At 40.7% G+C, this 22,276-nt stretch overlaps 1 protein-coding gene across 4 annotated transcripts in view; it reads left to right on the forward strand.

The window, feature by feature from the left end:
- The window catches only part of LTBP1 (latent transforming growth factor beta binding protein 1), a 417,473-nt gene that overhangs the window by 51,650 nt on the left and 343,547 nt on the right, over positions 1-22,276 (forward strand). For all 4 annotated transcript variants that reach the window (XM_024732194.1, XM_024732185.1, XM_024732205.1 and 1 more), the window contains exon 3: positions 3,047-3,344. In XM_024732194.1, coding sequence (XP_024587962.1) covers positions 3,079-3,344 — 266 coding nt within the window. In that variant the 5' untranslated portion in view covers positions 3,047-3,078. The remainder of the gene's footprint in view (positions 1-3,046; positions 3,345-22,276) is intronic.

Consider the following 22,276-nt stretch of genomic DNA (forward strand, 5'->3'; position numbering starts at 1 on the left):
CAAATTAGGGGTATGGGTTTAACAGATATAAACTAGTATGTATGAAATAGATAAGCAACAAGGATATATTGTATAGCACAGGGAATTATAGCCCTTATCTTATAATAACTTTTCATGGAGTAATCTGTAAATATACTAAATATCTATGCTGACACCCGAAACCAATGTAATACTGTAAGTCAACTATACTTCAATTAAAAAAAAAGAATAACAGTTTTCTCATAAATGCCTACAAATTTTTACATTGGCCATGAAGTAGATGGTGACAAATGTATAAACTTTTGGAAGGGACCCATAATTATCTTGAGAATTTGGTCACATGGAAAAAACTTAATTTTTTGCATTAAAAACAGAAGGGCAACATAAGACAAACACATCTGTCACGGCAAGAATTCAGTAACATAAAAGCCACTGTAGTGTGAAAATACCAAACTTGCAGTGATAAAAATGCAAGTTCTCAAAAAACTTTGGTGGAAGGCTGCCAATTTCCAAATCCTGTGTCAGTGGTTCTCAAACTTGAGTGAGAATCAGACTCACCTGGAGGGCGGTCAGATTGCTGGGCTCCAGGTTGGGATTTAGCAGGCCAGGGGCAGCCTGAGAACGTGCATTTCTAAAGTGCTTCCAGGTGATACTGCTGCTGGTCCAAGCACCACAGTTTGAGAAGTTGACACGTGGGAACCGCTATTGCACAAGGTCCAAATATCACACGAAAAAGGGCCTGACAAAATGTGGTTGCAGAACGTGAGTTTTGCTTTTCGTGTCAGGGGAGGGGCTTGTCTTGGCAATTAGGGAATCTGTCCCTGCCCCCAGTTTAAGCCAGCCCCTCCTGTCTGCGTGCTCCAGGAGGCTGCTGTTGGAGCCCAATGGGGAAGGGGGAAGAGGAAATTGTCTAATCATTCTCCTTATTGTCTTTTCAGACTTAGTGTGAAAGGGTGTTATTGTATATAGTCGTACTGTTATGTTCTTTTCTGTGTGAGTTTAAATTTATTTTTTTCCTTAATTATTCTTTCCCCACTCCCCTCACCCTACGACGTGCAAAATTTGAAAAGTTAAAAGAAAATCGCTACCCTGTTATCCTTCTAACCCATCCACGTCCTCCTCAAGATAGGCCCTTGTTGCATATTCTCGGTGGTTTGGGGAAGATTTCCGTGCTTGGCTTCCGTCTAGGTACCAGCTTTTGTGAGCCGCTTGGTGCAGCCTTCCTGGTAGATTTGTAGACATTTGCAGTACACCTTGGGAGGGAGGAGAAGTGGAAATCATTCTCAGATGTTAAACTGAAACATGTTTCTAATTGAAAGCATGAAGAGAATGTATACATGAAAGTGCCTGGGGTGGGGGGGGTGGTGATCTCCGGCAGAGTCTCAGCTTTGAAAGCCCCATCCAGTCCTCGCTTGTGGCCACTTCTGTTCTCTCTGGGTGGAGCCCATTTCCATTCCTGTGACATTCCATAAATAACCGTGGCCGAGTAGGGACCTAATGTTCATCACTCGGCCAGGAAAACGCTGATAAATTAGAATCGTGAACTTTAGAATTGCACAGTTTTTGACTTTGAATTCTAGAAGCCTAATATGGAAAGAGCCCTCAGGGACCATTTTAGAACAAGCAGCTACTGCTCTCCCCCCTGCCCCTGGACTTGTACAGGTACAGAGGCCAAGCTTAAGTAACTTACCCCAAGGTCACCTCAGGAGCTGGCTGCATTTTTCTTTCCTTTTATTTTTTTTCTCCCAAGAATCCTTCCAATTTTTAGAAAATTTGTCAGCCTAGTATTCTGACACTTGACAGCCATTTGTTATCATTATTTGCTGTAATTAATAGGAATTGTAGGGAGATAGGAAAAGTATCTTCTCTTGTTTATAGAAAATCAGTAGGTTTCAGGGCTTTTAAGTCTTGGTCATTTGGTTCCTCCATAACTGAGCCTCCTCTGGTTCATATTCCTCATCTATTTCGTGATTGTAGACTGAACCTTGTGCTGAATTTTATGGGAGATTTAGTACTAGGATCTGCCTCAGGACAAAGAGTTTAAGTCAAAGGTGGGCTGATAGCAAATGGTTCATTTAAATAAATTAATTTGGACAAATAAAGAAAGGAATCATGTCCATAGGCCTATGATGTTCATAAAATTTAAGTCAGTAACATCTAAACTCCCAGGGGACCTTGCCTATGATAAAATCCACTCACCCTACCCGTGACCCATAGCTCTGCTAACTTTACAACTGCTTGACCGCAAGTCTGGTGATTCAAAGTACATGCATCCTAGTTAATAGGAGATAAAGAGGTTGTTTCTTTTTGGTTGCCTTTTGTTATAAGATTAGGGATGTACTTGCTTAAAAAAAGAAAACAATCTATGCATATATATATACGTATATATGTGTGTGTGTGTGTATATATATATATATATATATACATATATATATATACACATAAAGGTTGACTCAACCTTTCTGTTGGACTAGATTTCTGAAACAGTCACTCCAAGCTCTGATAGCTTATGCAAGATGAAGGCTGTAACACTTTTGGGGGTTTGGGTTTGGAATTGGGCTTTTGTTTTTTGCCAAATGTTGTTTGGATACCTAAAATTTAAACTTAAGCCACAGAACACAACTTAAAAAAAAGGGCAGAATACTTTCTTTTATTTCCCTGTATTTCGGATGCATTTCTGAGTGGCAGCTATAGTAAAGCGGTTAAGAATGATGACTTTGGAGCCAGTTCACTTGAATTCAAATCCCAACTCTTCTATTTACTAATGATTGTGTGACCTTTGGCAAATTATATAACCCCAGTGCCTCTTTCTTCGTCAGTAAAATGAGCAAAATAAAATGTCTACTTAAAACAGTTGCTGGGGAGTTAAATTTGTCGATATCTATTAGAATAATGCCTGGCACATAGGAAGCCGTTAATAAATATTATCTATTATCGTCATCATCATCAACATCATCATCATTTTGTTTTATTGAGGGATAGCCCGATGCTACTGGTAAGCCTTTGGAAGAATTAGTAAAGTCTACAATGCTTTTCTTCAAAGTGTGTCTTCTATTTTTTTCTGCAGCAAGCTGTGTTCCTCCATGTCAGAATGGAGGGATGTGTCTCCGGCCTCAACTCTGTGTGTGTAAACCAGGGACCAAGGGCAAAGCCTGTGAGACAACAGCTGCCCAGGACACCTCGTCACCAGTGTTTGGAGGGCAGAGTCCTGTGGCTGCTTCCTCCTGGGTCCCTCCTGAGCAAGCAGCAAAGCACACTTCATCTAAGAAGGCAGACACTCTACCAAGAGTCAGTCCTGTGGCCCAGATGACCTTGACCCTCAAGCCGAAGCCTTCAGTGGGACTCTCCCAGCAGATACATTCTCAGTGAGTGTTTTGAACTTGCCTCCAGCTCAGGAGCATCTTAAGTTCTCTCTTGGATGCATTGCTTTAAATCACTCTTCTTTTCCTGCACAATTTGCAGAAATCACTTGGATAGTAATGTCCTTCTTTCCTTTTCTTAAGGTTTTACATGTTATGTTTACACATCAAGTGTCTTAAAAATACTCGATATGTGTGTTTAGCCTCTGCAGGGAAGATTTACCATAAGCATTAAGCAAAGCAGTAGTGAGGATTAAGGGGATCAAGGTTGGAAGGGAATAATAAAGGTAGTTGTTTGGTTATGGTGGAGTTGTGAGTTAAACAATTCTCTTTTTTCGAGGTGGGGGATGCTTTAAAGTTTTTGAAGTCATAATTGAAAAGGAGAAACAGTGAGTGTGATTTTTAAAGGTACATGGAAAAGGTCGGAACTCATCTTTCCACAGAGAAGGTATTCAAGTGAAAGTGAGTCCTGGGAAAGAGAATTTCTCCACCTTGGTAGCAGGTTAAGTGTATCTTCTATTAAACACCATGTTTTCCTCCCAGTTGGCCATGCAGGTCCATTTTTGGTGAATGAGCTTGTGTTTTATTTATAGGAGCATGGTTTTTTTTCTTAGCGTTAGGAAGTAAGTGCTATTCTGAACAAAATGAGAACTCTGTAAGGACAGGGTCCTTACACAAATTGTTTCCTTTTAATTAGCTACTCTACATGGATAACAAGATGCAGAATTACTGCAGCTATCACTTGTCATTTGTCTAGGAATGTAAAATACAGGAAGTTCTCAACTTAAAAATGACCCAGCAGTTCATCTGTAAGTCACTTGCTTGGAATTTTGAATGCTTTCCCCACCAACCCCCCGGGATAGCTTCCACCTGGTGATTAGTATCCCGTCAGCCCACAGAAGTTATTTAATCTGTTACTACAGATGAAATTATCCTAATTTATACTTCCCCTTTGAGTAGGCCACCTACTGTCCCTGATGAGTGGGGTCCTGATAACTTTTTCCTTTCTCTTGTTCCCTCCTCAGTCCTTTTCTTTCTTTTTTTCATTTTTTCCCTCATTTCTCCTTGCCTCATTCTTCAATTCTACCATGATAAAGAGATTTGGGAGGCTGTGCTGGAATCTAAGCACTTTGCTACCATTTCAACTGGAAAACACATCCTGCAGCCCTCAAGAAGAAGGAATTGTAGTTACAGCCAGTACTTAGTAACTGCTTACTGCATGCCGGGTGCTGTTTCACACGCTTTGTATGATTGTTCATTTATAACTCACAGTGATACCCCATCAGGTAGGTGGCATTACAAACCCCATTTTACAGATGAGGAAACTGAGGTGCAGAGTGCTAAAGTAATGTATTCAGGGTCCACAGTTAATAAGTGAATAATAAGTGTTAGGATTTAAATAGAGGCAGAATAAGGAGAATACATATCAGGCTTTAAATGGAGGCAGCCAGGCTCCAGCATCCATGCCCTGAAGTGTAAAGGGTGGCAGACTTTCTCTGTAAAGGGCCAGATAGTAACTATTTGTAGCTTTGTGGGACATATGGTTTCTGTTGCAGCTTCTCAATTCTGCCGTCCTTAGCACAAAAGCAGCCATAGATAATGCTTAAGTGAATGAGTGTGAGTGCTCTAATAAAACTTTATTGATGGATGTTGAAATTTGAGTTTCATATCAATTTCATGGCACGCAATATTATTGTTTTGATTTTTTTTCTCAACCATTTAAAAATGTAAAAATCATTCTTAGCTTATGGGCCATACAGAAACAGCCTGTGTGGGCCAGCTTTGGCCCTTGAAGTGTAGTTTGCTGACCCCTTCTCTAAGGGATAGTAGTGTTTTTTTGTGTCAGAACATGTGTCTTTGAAATAATATAAAGCATTGATTATATCATAGCTAGACATCTCTCTTCCTGCATTGTTCTGGATCTTAAAAACAAAGAACAATTCTGTGTTGAGCTATGCCTTGGCAATCAAGAGTCAGATTACCGTGCATTGCAGTTATTTTTTTCTAGCATTATTACTTACATAAGCTGTGAAGTCATTTACAAGCGACATTATTTATCTTGAATATCACCATCCCCTGTTAGAATTTGACCCTCTATGATGTATATATATGGATTGTTAGTGAGAACCATATGTCAGATGTCAGATAAAGGAACAACCTTTTCCCCCCTCCCCCTTTTTTCGTTTTTTGGTAGCAGCAGTGTAATTTAGACAAGAATGTTGTGAGTCAAGGGGGAGGCTAAGGTTTCAGCTCCAACTTGGCTTTGGGAAAATAAAAGTTATTAGATAATTTGCTTCAGAGACCTCATCTGCTGAATGAAGATGGTTTTTACGATCGCATTGTTATAGGCATGTGTTTATGGGCGTGCCTACTGCATCCTTTGGGGTGAGGAGAAGAGATGGCCCAAGATGCTAACAATTCTGATGTTTTCCTAATAAACTTTTGTCAGTTGCCCTGTTATCTGGGTACTGCAGGGAGTATTAAGATGTACAAGATCCAGTTCTGCTCTTAAGAAGATTTTGAAACGATAGATGAGCTATCACTTGAGAGGGGTACAAAGGAAGGGGTACAGCTGGCCCACTGATGAATTTAGGTAATGACCCGATCACCTGAAATTTAAACTGTCAAGGAGGCACATATGATAGGACCATTTCGGCTACTTTTGAGAAATGTAACAGTTCTTAAGTTACCTATTTGTAATATTGCCTACTTTAGGGTGTTTCAGGTTTGGTTTGGTTTTTGTTTAGTGAAGGAGGAAATTAATTAAGCCTTCTTAGAATGCTTGTAGACATAAAGGCACCTAAAATATCAAAATGTGTAGTTAGTGTTGCATCCATTGTGTGGCATATGAAATGCTGCAGTCTTGATCATTTATTCAGGTTTTTATTGAGCACATGCTATGTACCATGCGTTGTTCTAGGGGCTCAGGATGTAGCACTGAAAACTAAACATAATGTCTGCCTTCCTGGAGCCTACAGTCTGGAAGCGGGGGAGACGATTGATGAGTGGTATAATTAAAACATATGTTAGATTGCGGTAAGTGCTGTGGAGAAAATAAAACTGCAGTAATGGACAGGGAGTGCAGGGTGGGTGTGGGATGGGAAGGAGTGAGGGCCCTGGTGGTTTTAAATAGGCTTTCAGGGAGGGTTCTGCTGAGAAGGTGACATTTAAGCAAAGGCCCGGAGGAGGTGAGGGTGTGAATCATGGAGAAGTGTGGGGTTAGGGCAGAGGCCCCAGCGGGAGCCTGCCTGGGCTGTTTGAGGAATAGCGACTTTAGTAAAACTGTAATGTTAAAACTACACATTTTAGGCAGGTGGGGGTTGGATGAATTGGTTTTACTTTGGCCAAATTGGTTTTAGACAGTTTGGCTTAGAACCAGATACAAAGTTCTCTAGAAAAATCAAAGGAGGGAGCAATTGTTTATAGATTTTGGAGCATTGGGGATGTGGAGGACTAGGGACGGCTCTGGAGAGTGTTATCTGTGAGCTTGAAAAGATGGTTAAACTTGACCACAAAGAACTGGAGAAGAGCATTTCTAGGAAAAGCAATGATGTGACACCAGAAAGACTGCTTTATTAGTTATCTACTGATATGTAATAGGTCCCCACAAACTTGGCAGTCTAAAACAATAAAAATTTATTGCCCGAAAGTCTCTGTGGGTCAGGAATCCAGGAGGTGCTTAGCTGGAAGCTCTGGCTCAGAGTCTCTCATGAGGTTGCAGTCAGCAGGGGTGGCTCGACTGGGGCCAGAGAACCTACTGCCAAGGTGACTCACTGCCATGGCTATTGGCAGAAGGCTTCACTTCCTTTCCCCGTGGACCTCTCTGCAGAGCTGCCTGAGCATCCTCACGACATGGCTGCTGACTTCTCCCTGAGCAAGCGATCCTCAAGCCACAGGGCCTTCTGAGTCTTGAAAATGACACACCTTTACCTCTGCCTTATTCTGCTCATTAGAAGTGAGTCACTAAGTTGAGTCCACTCTCAGAGGGACTGTAGTTAATAAGCTGCATTGTTTGAAGAGAGAAATATCAAAGAATTTGTGAACATATTTGAAAATGACCACATTTAGATATGATTTGAATGGAACTTTATATAAATGAAGACTAGTGGTGATGAAAGTTTTTAAAGGTTGGTTAAAAACCAAGTTAAAGACTAAGATTTCAACAAAACAATTCCAAAAAGACCCAACAAGACAAAATAGAAAAAGTAACGAAGGGGGAACCTATAGCTTAAAAGAGGTTTAAACCACAATGTTCATTACAGCTCTATTTACAATAGCCAGGACATGGAAGCAACCTAAGTGTCCAAGGTTTAAGAAACATATTAACCAATCACAATATTTAAATTATGTTTCTCCTGATGCAAGCACACTGTAAATAAAAGAAAAAAGATAATGATGATAGGACAACCATGAACATGCTGACATTGATTTGGAAATTTGATGATATAAAGGAATGATTGTTGATTTTGGGGGCTGTGCTGATGACCTTGTAGTTATGTAAGGAAGGGGAATAATATTAAAGTATTTACAGATGACATTGTATGATGTCTGAGCTTTGATTGCAATTATCCAGTGGGTTGAGGTATGGTGGTAACAAGATTGGCCATGAGGGGCTAATTATTGAAGCTGGATGATAGGCACACAATTCTTACACAGTTCTCTCTACCTTTATGTATTTTTGAAATTTTCTGTAATGACGAGTAACAAAGAAGAGAAAGTTTCAAGGAGGAAGGCTGCTACAATTTTTCTTCTGCCTTGGGAGATTAATCTGGCTGCAGCGTCTAAAATGGATTAGAACTAGTGGTAATTGGAGGGTGGCTCTGTAACGGGGGTAGTGGTGCTGGTAACCTAGAGGAAGGACATGAGCTCGGGAGGTGTTGTTAATGAAAGATCTTGCTGCTTACTCAAATGTGGGAGGCAAAGAAAGAGAGAATCAGGTACTACCCAGGCATGGGACTGTGGGCGAAAGGGAGGGCGTGGAGGTCTTTCTGTCCTACTGTCTTCCAATATTTCTTGGTAATATCGTGGATCTCCACGGTCTTTGATGATGGTTGATGTTTGGTGAATGCATGATTTCTGACAGAGCTTTATAGATGAATAGCCAAGATCATCCTCTGTTCCCCAGCAGGGACTAAAAGCAAGTGGGTATCAGTGGTACATGCCTGGCCACTTGGTCAGGTACTGGTTTGGAAGGACCTTGGTCAGGGCATTGTGGCAGTAGTCATTGCTGTAGTTGGTACTTCCATTCATACTTTCCGTGGAAGTTTATTATTATGGCGTTCCTTTTTCCAGTTTTCCGGACCACATCATGGATCCTCCATGAGCTAAAGAAAAGACCAAATGATGCTTCATCTTCCTGTATACAAACTTTGGTCGTCACTTTTCTCATTCTTTGAACTTCTATGTCCCTTGATAATACTGCATTCCTTAGAAAGTCCATATTAACACTTCAGGTTACTTTCATAATTGCATCCTGTAGATGTTGTTCATGTATAGCTCTCCACGTATTCAGCGAAGAATTGCTGCTGTTAGGTCACAGGTGCACCCCCAGTGTCTGTCTTTAGTCCTATATGTAAAAAGGTGTTAATGCTTATATGTTGTGGCCAGGAGCTCCACAGAGGAGCAAAAATCAAAACTGTTCAGTTTTCCAGAGCTTTTTCATCACCTGTCAGTATCATTTTTCACATGTATGTTGAAGTTTCCCACAAGAATTTGTTTTCAGTCCCCAGCGCTGCTCAGTGAGGCTGTTTCAACTTGTGTGAAATGTCTGTCTTTATCCTTGTTAATCATGATGGGTGTTACAGGCACTGACCATGGACCCATGAGGCAGAGGTCGTAAGGGACATTCTTCAGCTGCTGATGTCTTCTGCTTGTTTAGAGAATGTAGGTGCAAATGACCACTGCTTTGCCAAATGGGGAGCTGTTATCTGTACTGTGTAAGGAGGAGGCACTTTTGCAGGACACAATGTGCCCAGTCACCGCTCTTTGAGCTTGAGGAGGAAGTCTGGTTTCACTCAGGATGTGGATGTCAAATCTATCTCAAGAGCTCACATGTTTCCAGTCTTTTTTCTTCCCTGGTGATGGCTATTTTCATCATTTTATGTTTCAAAGGATGGTGGTTAGTTTCTCTGGAAAAAATAGTTTTTTCCTGTCTCAAACAAGTGGAGGGGGCCTGTACTTACCTAATGTCATTGATGTCTTTTCTGTCATCGTCTCCTCAGGGATGGGGTAAAGAGAAAAGAAGCAAGTTAGAAAATGGTCTCTTTTAAGACAGGCATAATTCAAATATGTTCTCTGTTTATCAAGTGAGCTTATACTACACCAGATATTTTCTAGCTATAGGGGAGGGCCCTTTAAAATCCACATTGAGATAACGGGTTCCACTTTCAAAGGTCTCGAGAAATGCGTACTTAACATTTACCACGGGTCGGTTGATAGGAAGCAGTGGCGAGTGATGTCTGTGCCAGGGAGAAGAGGGTGCTACACTGTCCTTTATCTCTTTCCAGTTCTTAGCTTCCTGTCCCTGTGGTTGTTTGAACCTTAAAAAAACTATATGCTATGATATGTACAAGGATGGGAGACTTCGTGGAATGTTCCTTGAAGTATTCTGCTCTCCAGATTAACAGCAACAACAACAAATGTAAGCTCATTCGCTTTACTTGGACTCTCTCACACTACTCCTAAAGGGAAAAAAAAAACTCGTTATAAAACTACACCAACAGGTGCAATTTTAGGGAGACGTTTCAAGCTTTTCGTGCACTAATAGCTGAGGTTGCGACCTTGTCTGAATTTATTAAAGTAGCCAAGGAAATGGTCAGTACTTGAATAGACGGTTTCCCCAAATGATCTCTCAGACTGTGGGGGGCCCTTGCTTAGTGTTGACCCCCCCACTCTGCTGGCCCTCCCCCATGTTTTTCTTCTGTGCTTCCTATACTTAACCATTGTCATCATGCTTACTGCACTACCTAGGTACACAGAGGGGCTACAATAAACGTTTAATACATTTTTGTTGAGTTTTTCCTGGAGAAAAAAACATGAATGCCTACGTCCCTGTCCAAGGATTGTTTCCTGAATACCGGTAGTGCAGGAGGGACCTTATTCTCTTGGAATAATACCATTTGCCTTCGTAAAGCCCTGTACTTTCGCACAGTGCTCTGCCTTCCTTGTTGTATTTGCCCAACAGGTCTGTAAGATGAAGGTTTTGAGCCTTACTTTATGATGTGGGGGAAAAAAAAAGGCAAAGTGGTAGAAAGTTGAAGAAAAGGAACTCAATCTGGGGATTTTAGCGTTCATGACACTTTATGGATGCTATGGGAACTAAAAATGTGAACCGATGACTGATTTTTATCGTTTTATGTGCATGCTTTGTGAACTTTTTTTTTTAGAAATAGACTTTAATTCAATTTGTCATTAGTCTAACTTTCTAAAAGCCAATTTATTTATTTTTTGGCCGCACACCGCACGGCATGTGGGATCTTAGTTCCCCGACCAGGGATTGAACCCACACCCGCTGCATTGGAAGCGCAGAGTTTTAACCACTGGACCACCAGGGAAGTCCCCTAAACTTTTTTTAAAAGTAGGAGTTAAATTGAAATTATATACAGAAGAGTAGAGAAATCAAAAGTGCACACGCCTGGTGATTATCGCACATACATGGAACTACCATCCACGTCAATGAGTAGAACGTTGCCAGCACCACAAAACCCCCTTTTTCCTAGATTTGCCCTTTATCTTTTCCCTAAAGGGAGCCACTGTCTTGACTTCTAACACCAGAGATCAGTTCTGTCTGTTTTGAACTATATAGAAATGAATCATACGGCGTGTATATTTTCACTCACCATCATGTCTGAGATTCATCTACGTAATTATGTGTGGCGGCTGCAGTTCACATTTACATTCCAGAGATGATTCCATCATATGAGTATACTGTGACTTATCATTTGTTCTGCTCTTGATGGATGTTTGGAATTTTTCCAGTTGTTGGCTCCTACGAAGAATGCCGTGTGCATAGGTATATGTGCAAATTCCAGAAAAAGACCTTTGTGAATCTAAGTCACCAGAAAAACAAGCCCAACTAGTTACAACAATGTCAGGGTTTGAGACGGACTTGACAATCCGTTGTGTGAAGTTTGATCATGTTGGTATCTGTTGGCTCTTTGAGAGAAACAGGCACATGAGAGAAGGGATGGGGTGACAGAGTGTCTGAGGAGCTGGAAGCAAGGAACTTTTTCCTCCTGAGCAGGACTTGTCAGGAAGAGTGGACTGTGGAGTTGGGGTGGAGAGGCAGGGGAAGAGTTGGGGAGGTCACTTTGTACTCCATGCTGTCTGCACCTTACTGGGTCGCACAAGGAAGTCTTGGCCAAGCGTGGTTTTGAGATACAACCAGTATCTGACTGGGTTTAAGTTCTGGACAGAGGTATATAAGGAATTATGTGGAAACTCAAAGTCTGTGATTGAAAAGGGTAAGTGCTGGGAGAGTTTGCTCTCCAATTTAATTGCTAGATATCAGGATGGTGCTTGGTGCAGTATAGAAATAATAATAGTTAATATTTACTGAGTGTTTATTCTGCGCCAGGCACAGTTTTAATTACTTCTTGAGTATTATCTCATTTAACGCTCTCAAAGGAATGTGAGATAGATATTTATCATTATTGTTATTATCCCATTTCATATGATGAAGCAATTCAGGTGCACAGGGTTAAATAATTTGCCCAAGGGCTTCCCTGGTGGCGCAGTGGTTGAGAGTCCGCCTGCCGATGCAGGGGACACGGGTTCGTGCCCCGGTCCGGGAAGATCCCACATGTCGCGGAGCGGCTGGGCCCGTGAGCCATGGCCGCTGAGCCTGCGCGTCCGGAGCCTGTGCTCTGCAACGGGAGAGGCCACAGCAGTGAGAGGCCCGCGTACCGCAAAAAAAAAATTGCCCAAATGCACTCAACTAATAAGTGTAGGGTCAAGATTCAAATTTAGGCAGCCTGTGAAGTTAACCTCTGTCTGTATCCTGCCTCTTACTTTGATGGCATTCTCATTCGTTTTCTATCACTGCTGTAACAAATGACCACAAATTTAGTGACTTCAAACAGTGCACGTTTGTTCTCATAATTCTGGGGTCCGAAGTCTGAAATGGGTCTCACTGGGCTAAAATGATGATGTTGGCAGGGCTGCCTTCCTTCTGAAGGCTCAAGGGGAGAGCCTGTTTCCTTGCCCTTTCCAGCTTCTAGAGGTTGCCTGCATTCTGTGTCTCGTGGCCCCTTCTCCATTGTCAAAGCTGATAATCTCGGGCTGCGTCCGTCTCACTGCCAGTCTCTGGTTCTTTCTTCTGCGTCCCTCTTCTACTTTTAAGGACACTTGTACTGACCTTGGACCCACTCGAGTAGTCCGAGGTAATTTCTCCATTGCAAGGTAAGCTGATTAGCAGCTTTAATTCCGTCTGCAACTTTAATTTCCTTTTGCTCCATAACCTAGCATAGTCAGAGCTTCTGGGGAGTAGGATGTGGACATCTTTGGGGGGGCTGTTATTCTGGCTACCACAGACTTTTACCAGGGACCCGGTCCTGTCCTGGCGGTCTTCTCTGCTACTCACGGGTGAGCTCTAATCAGAAGGGAGAGTATTGATGAATAGTCGGCACAGTCCCCTTCAGTGAAGAGCAGACACAGCCCTTATGACTCTTACCATTGTTAGGTTTAAACACTTCACGTAGATTTAAGGTCTAAAAATGGCCCCCAGTGTTCTCTGAAATCTTGGGACCAGCACACTCAGACACTTGTGGTGGATGGAAGGGGGGAAACCAAGAGATCAATAGGCCAGACATGGCCAGGCATCAGGAGGGGCTGGCTCTCCTCATGCCCTTCGCCTCATGGAACTAGGGGTTGAAAAGTCAACACCACTTTTGACATATAATGGCCCCACCCACTAGACAAAGTGGCCTGTGGACTCTGATTGCAACTCTCTTGGGAGGTGGGGCAGTGAGGAAGGGGGGTGGACAGGCGTGGGGAGGAGTGGGGAGAGGGCTAGGAGTATCCCTCCCTTCAACAGTTAGACTGGGGCCGTCGAGTCTGATAAAGTATTTCCCATGTGATTATTCTTATATGATGAAATAAATCTGTGCACTGAAAGTTGAATTAATTAGTTGTCAGAGCACTTGCTGTGAACGGACCGTAGAACTGGGATTGAAACACACACGAAGCCACTGATAAGTAATTGGAGCAGAACACAGTTTGGCTGACACATGGAATCCATGAGCTTTAGCCTGGCCTGCATGGTTGATGCCAAGCATGAGAATGATTTTTAGGGCCTGACTATGGGTGTTATGCAGATGAAAGTAAAGATTCCTCTTTACATTTGGATATGTTTGGCATTCCATAGATACTGCCTGTGAATCCTTCCAAGGTGCCTCTGGGGTTGCACTAAATCCTCTTTCCTTGTTTTCCTTGGCTTAGGTATTTGTTTATGTTTGAGAAAAGTGAAGACTAAATTATAAGACTAAATTTTTATAGCAGTTCTCTGCCCTGGAGTTGCCTGGGATTAGGATAAAGAACCTATAAAGACGTGAGTGCTGTGTGAGGGAGGTGACAAGTACACCTCACATAATACAAAATATGCACAAATAGGAAATAAAAATTTGAGTTAAATAACTTGTGTGGTAAATATTGCCTACAGTTAGTATATCTTCACTGAGGTTTTCAAGGTTGAGTATAGTTTTTACCTATTTATCTGTTAGTCATACTAGAGATGACCTAGCAGAAATAGCTGATCCTAGGGGTCCAGTGGAAAGAAGGTCTACTTAAACACTGTGGAGAAGAGAAAGCCTCAATTTGCTAATCCAGGAAAAAATATCTGTCGTTTTTCAGGACTGCAGTTTTTGAACAAGATGTTCACGCGTTTATGCAGGAGGAACCAGCAAGACTGGGTGAAATTAAATTGGATTGGAGATTGTTCCTGTACCCATTAGAGTTTGGGGGACTTTTCCATGAGTGGAGCAGAAAGGGTCTGACTGTCCCCTGTATGCCAGGTGCTGGGGACTTTATGAAGCTTAGTTCAAACTAGAGGGATCTTTTCAAAATGTGAGTCTTGTCCTGCTCTGCATAAGTGCCTCACTGGCTTCTCAGTGCATCCTAGGGGATGGGACTCCATGGTCTCCCCTTGCCCAGCCTGTCACCATGTCACAGGCAGCTCCTCGAGTCTGCCCAGCTCCTTCCTGACACATTTTCTCTGTCTGCAGCTACATGTGCCATACATGTTCGTCTTCCCTGTTAACACCTGCTTGTTCCACTGGTCTCCGTTTCCTAGGGAAAGCATTCCCTGCTACCCCCCTTACTCCCTGAAAGATGCTTTCCTAGCACCGTATCTCCTCACCTCCTCCCTTCACAGCATTCATTTCAATTTCTGTGATTTACTGTACCAAGCACAGTGCTTATTTGGTGAACGGAAAAATGTAGGTGATGATATGACTGCTCTGAATCGGAAAGTCTGATCACACAGGAATGCGGATATTAACCCATCTTCTAAGCTGCCTCCATTTCCCCAAAGTAATCAGAAGAGACAAGTTCAATAAATCGCTGATCAGAGTAGGCACAAGTTCACTCAGTCATCCCGCTCACTATTACAGGACAGTAGTTCAGCCTTGCATCCATCCCATTCTTCTGTGGTACCTCTAGGTGATGATGGGACTTGCTTTCTGTATGTCTCTGAATGTTATAGGAACTTGAATTGATTAGATTCCACTTAGTTCTCTGGATATTATCTTCTTGACGTTGCAGTGCCAAATCTCCTTGCTCCTTACACTTCCTAGAATGCCTGTCATAGACACAAGGCACATTAACAAACAAGAAAGTGACAGCAGAGCCCAGGCAGCCAGTCTCTTGGGAAAATTACTGAAACTGACACTATAAAGCCAGTTTATGAGCTCGAATTTCCTAATACTCATGAGTATTTAATTAAATATTAGTTGATTTGAACCTTGACACAAGATTGGCCTCAAGTCTCATAGAAAGCATACAAGGACATTCAGACAGACTTCAGTTATTTTTCACTTAGAGTTCATGATTCCAGAGTGCTGTGATTCATGGAGTTATAGCCCTTAACCAAAAAACAGAAGAAGTATTTTATCAATATCTTTGAATAGGATTCGTCTTGTGTACTTGTCTTTTTTGAAAGTTATTTGAGCATAGCAGAAAATAGAACAAGAATGTATTAGATACAGATTTTTTTTTCATCATCCAGAATTTTCAACCACCACAGATCATAAAGTTTTATTGCTTAAAGGGGCAAATACCTTACCCAGAGTCACACGGTAAGGTAGCAGCAGAGCTGTGACTTGAACCTGACCTCTTAGTCCATGTTCTTAGTCCTTGCTATCTTTTATATGCCATGGTCTGATTCTTTTACCATAATAATAAAAAATTGCATAGTAATTTTGAAGCCCAAAATATAAATTAAAAGGGTGGAGGGAAAACAAAAAAAAGAAAAGAAAAAAAAATTGGGCTTCCCTCGTGGCACAGTGGTTGAGAGTCTGCCTGCCGATGTAGGGGACACGAGTTCGTGCCCTGGTCCGGGAAGATCCCACGTGCCGCAGAGCGGCTGGGCCCGTGAGCCATGGCCGCTGAGCCTGTGCGTCCGGAGAGTCCCCAACAGTGAGAGGCCCGCGTACCGCAAAAAAAAAAAAAGAAAGGGTGGAGGAGTGAAAAATTTTAGTCATTGCATGAATTCTCAAATAAACCACTCTTGTTTGACAAAAAGATGTTTATTTTCAAAACAATCAAGATTCAGTCAAAATGTATTCTGTTTCATGAAGAAAATGTGACAGTTCATTATAGTAAGTTACCAATGTAGAAGCTGTCCTAAATCTTTAAAAATTAGTATCTCTGCCACAGATACAGAAATTATGTTTTAAAATTCTCATTTTAGGGCTTTATTGCCATGGGTATCACTTTTATTGCTTTAAAGCACCGCCTTTTTTTTTTTTTTTTGCCTGATGTTGGTGTTTTGCCAAGTCCCAGTATTTGGAGATTTGATGGACAGAACCTAAAGTGAGACATCATTCTTTCTTAATTTGTTCAAAGCCTCTTTATGCAGCAGCTAATCCTTCCTAATTATATTTCTAGGAAGGATGTTCTTAACTCAAACAGGAAGATGACATGGACATTTTGAGGAGATTAGGATGTGCTTTACTTTGAGAAAAGAAATTTGAAAGGAAGCACTCTCTTTTCCATTTCTCATTCCCTGGGCATAAATAACCCTTTTCCTCCTTGACCCTTTGTGGAACTCTTTCTCTCTCTTTCTGTTTCTCTTCCATTCCTGTGGCTCCTCCTGGTTTAAGTAAGCTATTTGAAGGAATAAAAAAAAAAAATTCTTAAGAAACTCATTTCCAGGTATGAGACAAGCATTTCACAACTTAATTGGCTTAATGTCTTGAAAGGGGACCTGGGAATCTAAATAGTAGGAAAATTTAGTGTGTGTATATTAGAAATATTTTACTCAAGGTTGAAACACTTTGCAATCTCCTTGATTAATTTCTTTGCTGCAATATTGTTTTGTATTTAATGTAGTGATTTTTATGTGGAAGTAAACATGTTAGTCAATGACATGTTTATTAGATTGCTTCAGATCCTTAATATTTTGAACAGAGTAAGTGTGGTCACTGTCAAATAAGACTTTGATAAATTATAGTCTGTAAAGTCTTAGAGGTTTTGAATATTCCTATGAAGTATGATATTATCACATGCTCACGGAATAATTTTAATTTGTTCTTAGTTTTTTTAAATTGAGGTAGAACATTTTCCACGTTTATTAGCCCTCTGTATTTTTATGTGGATAATCTATTTACATTCTTTGCCTCATTTAAATTACATGTAATTTATATTTCATGCTGTTATAATTATTTATTTTTTAATTTGTAAGAGCTCTCCTCATATTAAAGATCCGTTTGTTAAACATTTCAAGAACTCTCAGAGGGGGAAGCCGTTGTATGCAAAGAATATTATTAGTATTTATTGAATCTTTTTATATCCCCATTTGGAAGAAACTTCTTAAATTGGATTTCTGAAAAATCCCACTTGCACATGAGGACAAGAATACAATCTATGACTCATTGGGTCATTTATTTCATAATTCTTCTCTCCTATAAGAGGCTTGTGGATTGACACAGGCAGACATCTTTAGGTTCTCCTGAACCATCTACAACTTTCCAAGCCTAAATCGTTCTCAGGCATTTTGAACTGGTTGCCTTAACCCAGGCTCACCTTAATGAAGTTACAAGCTCTGTTCTCCTCACCTCCACAATCCAAAATTTTAATTTACTATAGTTGATTCATTTAGTCTGTAGACAGATGTTTATTGAGTGCCAGCCACGTGCCAGGTAATGTTCTAGGCACTCCAGTTGGAGGGATCAGGCTAAAATGCCTGATAAATAGTTAATAATACAGGATAATACCCAGCTGACTGGTAAATTATAAATTCAAGCGAAGAATCAGGAAAGGGGCTATCGGTGGGGACAGGAGTAAGGGAAAACATACTAGAATCTGGAGGACTTAGAAAAGTGAAGGAGAAGCTGGCCTTTAAGTAAAGGCAGTAACAAGATAGAAGACACGGTGGGAATGAGTCTCCTGTTTCCGTAGGACAGGTGGGAGATTAATCTCATGAGGGGGCATTGAAGAAGAGTAGGAAATGAGATGGGTGGGTAGATTCTGATTATGGAAAGCCCTGACAATCGGGGAGAGGATCTTTGAGTGTTGAGACGTGAGAGACATCACTAAAGAAACATATGACTCACCTGTGGGAAGCCAGGTCAGGTAGGGTGCTGTGAACATTTGAGGGGAGGCCCAGGGGTTGATGGGCAGATTAGAGAAAGCAATGCCTGAAGGAGCCGGCTTTGCAGGCTACCTACCCCTCATAGTAACTTCCTGAGAGCAAATCTGATTTTCTGTAAAACAGAAGGAATACAGACTACAGGTCAAGAAAACAGTTCCTTTGGATCCAGGCTAAGGAAGTATATGTACGTTTCTCTCTCTCTAGATATGTTAAATCAAATGATACATGACCATCCACCTGAGGAATGGGAAAATGCGGGACTGTCTTTGAAAGCTTCCTTCTCCTTACTCCACTTTATCCCTGGATTTAAATCCACCCACCTGTAATCAGAACCAGATTCTATTTTCTTTTGTGTTGATCAAGCTAACACTTCAGAACGTATTCGGGGACATTTCATCATGTTGTATACAAAAATCAAGGTCCCTTTTTACTTTTTCAAATGTTCCTCAGACTTCAGTTTCCTACCTTTACGTTTGTTGGTTGGCAGCTTTTGCCGTTCACGTTATTTTTGCCCCTTCCGGCATCTGTGCATCTTCTCTGTGGTTTTCATGCTATGCTATAGGAGTGATCAACTCACCTATATGCCTCCTCCACTAGGGCTGAAGTCCCACATCTTCCCTGATGTCTTTACTGATGAGCTGGAAAGGAGCCTTGGATAGTCGTGTGTGCACACGCGCGTACGCACATATGCACACACACACACAGGTCTGTGTAACAACCTACATGTTGATAGGCTCAATATCTTTCTAGTTGGATCGCATTATCTAGTTTCTAGTTGGTCTCATTAGTTATTATTATTTAAAATAATGTAATAAAAAGAATTAAAGTCTGAAACAATTGCATTATTATTTATTGCGCAATAAAGAATGCAGTTTTGTCTCAGAAGTGACTTACCTTTGCGTTAGGGCCTAGGGTTGCTAGGAAAGGTTATATGATTTACTTAGTGAAGTAATCAGTCCAGCAACATGCGACTTGATAGTAACAGTAGTGTTGCCTTTCACAGAGTCAGAAATACTTTCCAAACGCAGAAAGGAAATACTGTGCTTCTTTAAAAAAAAAACTTATGTATATCATCTTCATGTTCAAAGGATGGTCTTTAAAAAAGGAAGGATTTGGTCCAAGGTCCATTAGGAATTCTTTGGCAAGAAACCAAAGGAAATGATTTGGGACTTTGAATCTCAAGTATTTTTATTGAGTACTTACTATGTACCAGGTACTGTGTTAGTGGCTAAACTAAAGATTCTTCAATTTCAGTGAATAATCCATATCTGTTACGTTTCTCGCCTCCCTTTCTAGTATTTCTAGAATGAGGAGTTAAATTTTTATTTGTTTTTCAGTAAACAGCTATATTTTTATGGGAGAAAGCATCTGCAGTGCCATTCCCTCTATCGATATTAAATCAAATATTTGACCTGTTCCATGAAAGTCCAGTTCTGGTTTTAACAGGCCTGAAATCAGTTAATTAGATGATTAGCCTGCTGTAATATCATGCCAGGCATCCTTCTGACTTGTAGACAGTACTGTGGGAAGATCTCACTAACCCCTAACTAGCCTTTCAAACTCAAACCGCTGCAGGTGTGGACAATTAAATAAGAATGAGAAAAGAGATTTTTGCCCGACTGGAAACACTGAGCAACAGTAGTGCATGAGTTGATAGCTCCTTTAGAGTTTTTGAAGAATAGGGTAAGCCAGCCACAGAAAAGAAGAGGGGCACTTCGTGTTTGTGATATTTCCCAGGAAGAGCAGAATCTGAATGCTAACTGGCTTCAGCTGGATGGGCTTCCTTTTGTATGGAGACGCTGCCTCTAGTGTTTAGGAAAAAATGCACACTAGAAAATAGTGCAACATTATGGTGCCATCTATCTTGAAAATGAATTATTTTTTATTGTCTGCTTTAAAGTAGTTCCCAGATGAGTAAAAAACTACAACAAGCGTTGGTGCTATTTTGCATATGGACAAGTTCCGCAGGCAAAAGCCTTTAAAGGTGTATTTCAAAGGGGCCTCAAGTGTTATCCATGTGGTGTGATGAGGCTGCTTCTCATAAAGCTCCCAAGAATTCCACCTGCCCAGCTTCCTGGGCGCAAGGCGAGCATGTGGAGGAACGCTTGCACTTCTCCTCTGTTGATCCGGCTTGTGACAGGTTTTCAAGACATCTGTCTTTCTCTCAGACGGTATTTTTTCCCTAAATTCAAAGTTTCACTTTCTTCCTAAGAGTGCTTTGTATTCTTTTTTTTTTTTTTCTTCTTTGAGGGGATGAGGGGCCTGGATACACAAATCTATGGAGTTAGAAGGATAAGGCAAAATTGGAAGGTTTGTTGTCTTTGTTTAAGGGAAAAAAAAGGCTAAATGGTTTTCCTTCTCAGATTTTCTTAGGATAAATTCAAATGAAAAAATAGTGAAAGTATTTTAACCTATGAAAATGCTTGCCAAAATTAATACAATTAAGATACTTAAGAGTTTAAATGTTTAGCGCTGACAAAGCACTGGTGAAATCTCGGAGGTGAGTCTTTTCTTTTTGGTTGGCGGGGTTGCTACCTAAAACTTTGTAATATAAATGTATATAAACTTCAGTTAAACTATTAATATTTGGATTTTAAAGTCTGCCTGGATCAGAAAATGGATTTAGTATCCCACATCCTCTAGAATGATGACAGGCCATGGAAGCCCGGGACAATGCTGGCACGTTTTCAAAGGAATTCTTCTCTGGTCTGGATACTATAATAAACACAACTGCAGTTTGGTCGATTTATTATATACACAACATGTATGATAGTTTGGAAGTTGGGTTTTTGCTTTTGTTTTAGGCTGGTTATAACACTGGTTATAGCTGATTTTGTAAAGGGTTTGAAATAGCATTTAGTTAAAAACGGGGGCTGGCATTCTTAAAAAAAAAAGACGTAATGATGAATACAGAAAATGCAAACATCTATACCAATCGATTCATAAAAGGATTCGAGTCGAAACATATGGACACAAGTTGAACTTTTATGATTATGCCATTGGGCAGCAGGTGGCAAGCTTTGCTTTTCAATGAACTTGGGTTTTATTTTTATACCATAGAATGCCAAAATTTTAAGAGGGTGGTTTGAATCCACTGGAATGTGTCGTTTCTTGGCAGTGCGACCTTAAACCACCTCCTTTGCTCATCGTGCATAATTGCCTTTCTTTGGATGCTGAAGCCGGCCTTTGGGTTCCCGTGTTCCAAATGGATAGGAATTAATTCATATGAGGGATGCTTTATTCTCTCGTGATTTTTAGCAACACATTGCTAATGGAGAAAATAAATTAGAAACAAATGAGTTTCTTAGGGCAGTCCCTGTATGATTTATAAGACTTTTTATTGTACAGTTTTACCTAATAGTAAATCTTACATATGTAATCTTTGGGGTTTTCTTTTGGTTTCACTTTAAAAAATCACTTCTTATTGGCTAGATACCTTGATATGGAGGTGTGAGAAGTAATTAAACAGAACTGAACAGATTTCCATGAAAGTATTTTTTTGGAAAATTGGAGAAGAAAAATACATGTTAAGACCAGAATTGAAAACCATTATCTTCCCTTAGGCTATACTGTGTGCTTAGTGAGGATTTGAATTTCAAGTCTGGAAAAAAGATTAAGCTTAAAGATGGGAGTGATGGTGAAGTGGGCACCAGATTATAGACTCTTTGTTTATACTTTCTGTAAGAAATATTTCTTTTTGGATTGTTCTGTGCATTGTGAAAAATTCAGGAGAATAGAATGAAGAAGCCTATGAATCACTGTAAACATTTAATAGTCTATAAATATCCAACACCTGCTATTTACTTAAATAGTTTTCTAGGCCTTTTGTTAGAATTGAGTTCATATGGGCTATATTTTATGTTCATAATTGTTTATGTTCTCAAACTTTTTTCCTATTCCAGCTCTGCATTTTTGTATTAGAAATCATATTTACAAAATAGTTTATTACGGAGTTTAAAGGGTAATAACGAAAAACCAAAGTGCTCATACCCACTGCCTAACTGGGTAAAACACTACCGTTATCGTAGAGGCACTCTATGTGGCTCCTCCCATGCGTGATTTGTATGAATCATTCCCTGCTTCTCTCTCCCTCTCTCTCCCTCTCTCTCCCTCTCTCTCCCTCTCGCTCCCT

This window comes from Neophocaena asiaeorientalis, unplaced genomic scaffold (genome assembly GCF_003031525.2).
Source record: "Neophocaena asiaeorientalis asiaeorientalis breed wild unplaced genomic scaffold, Neophocaena_asiaeorientalis_V1.1 scaffold18, whole genome shotgun sequence".
NCBI lineage: Eukaryota > Metazoa > Chordata > Mammalia > Artiodactyla > Phocoenidae > Neophocaena > Neophocaena asiaeorientalis.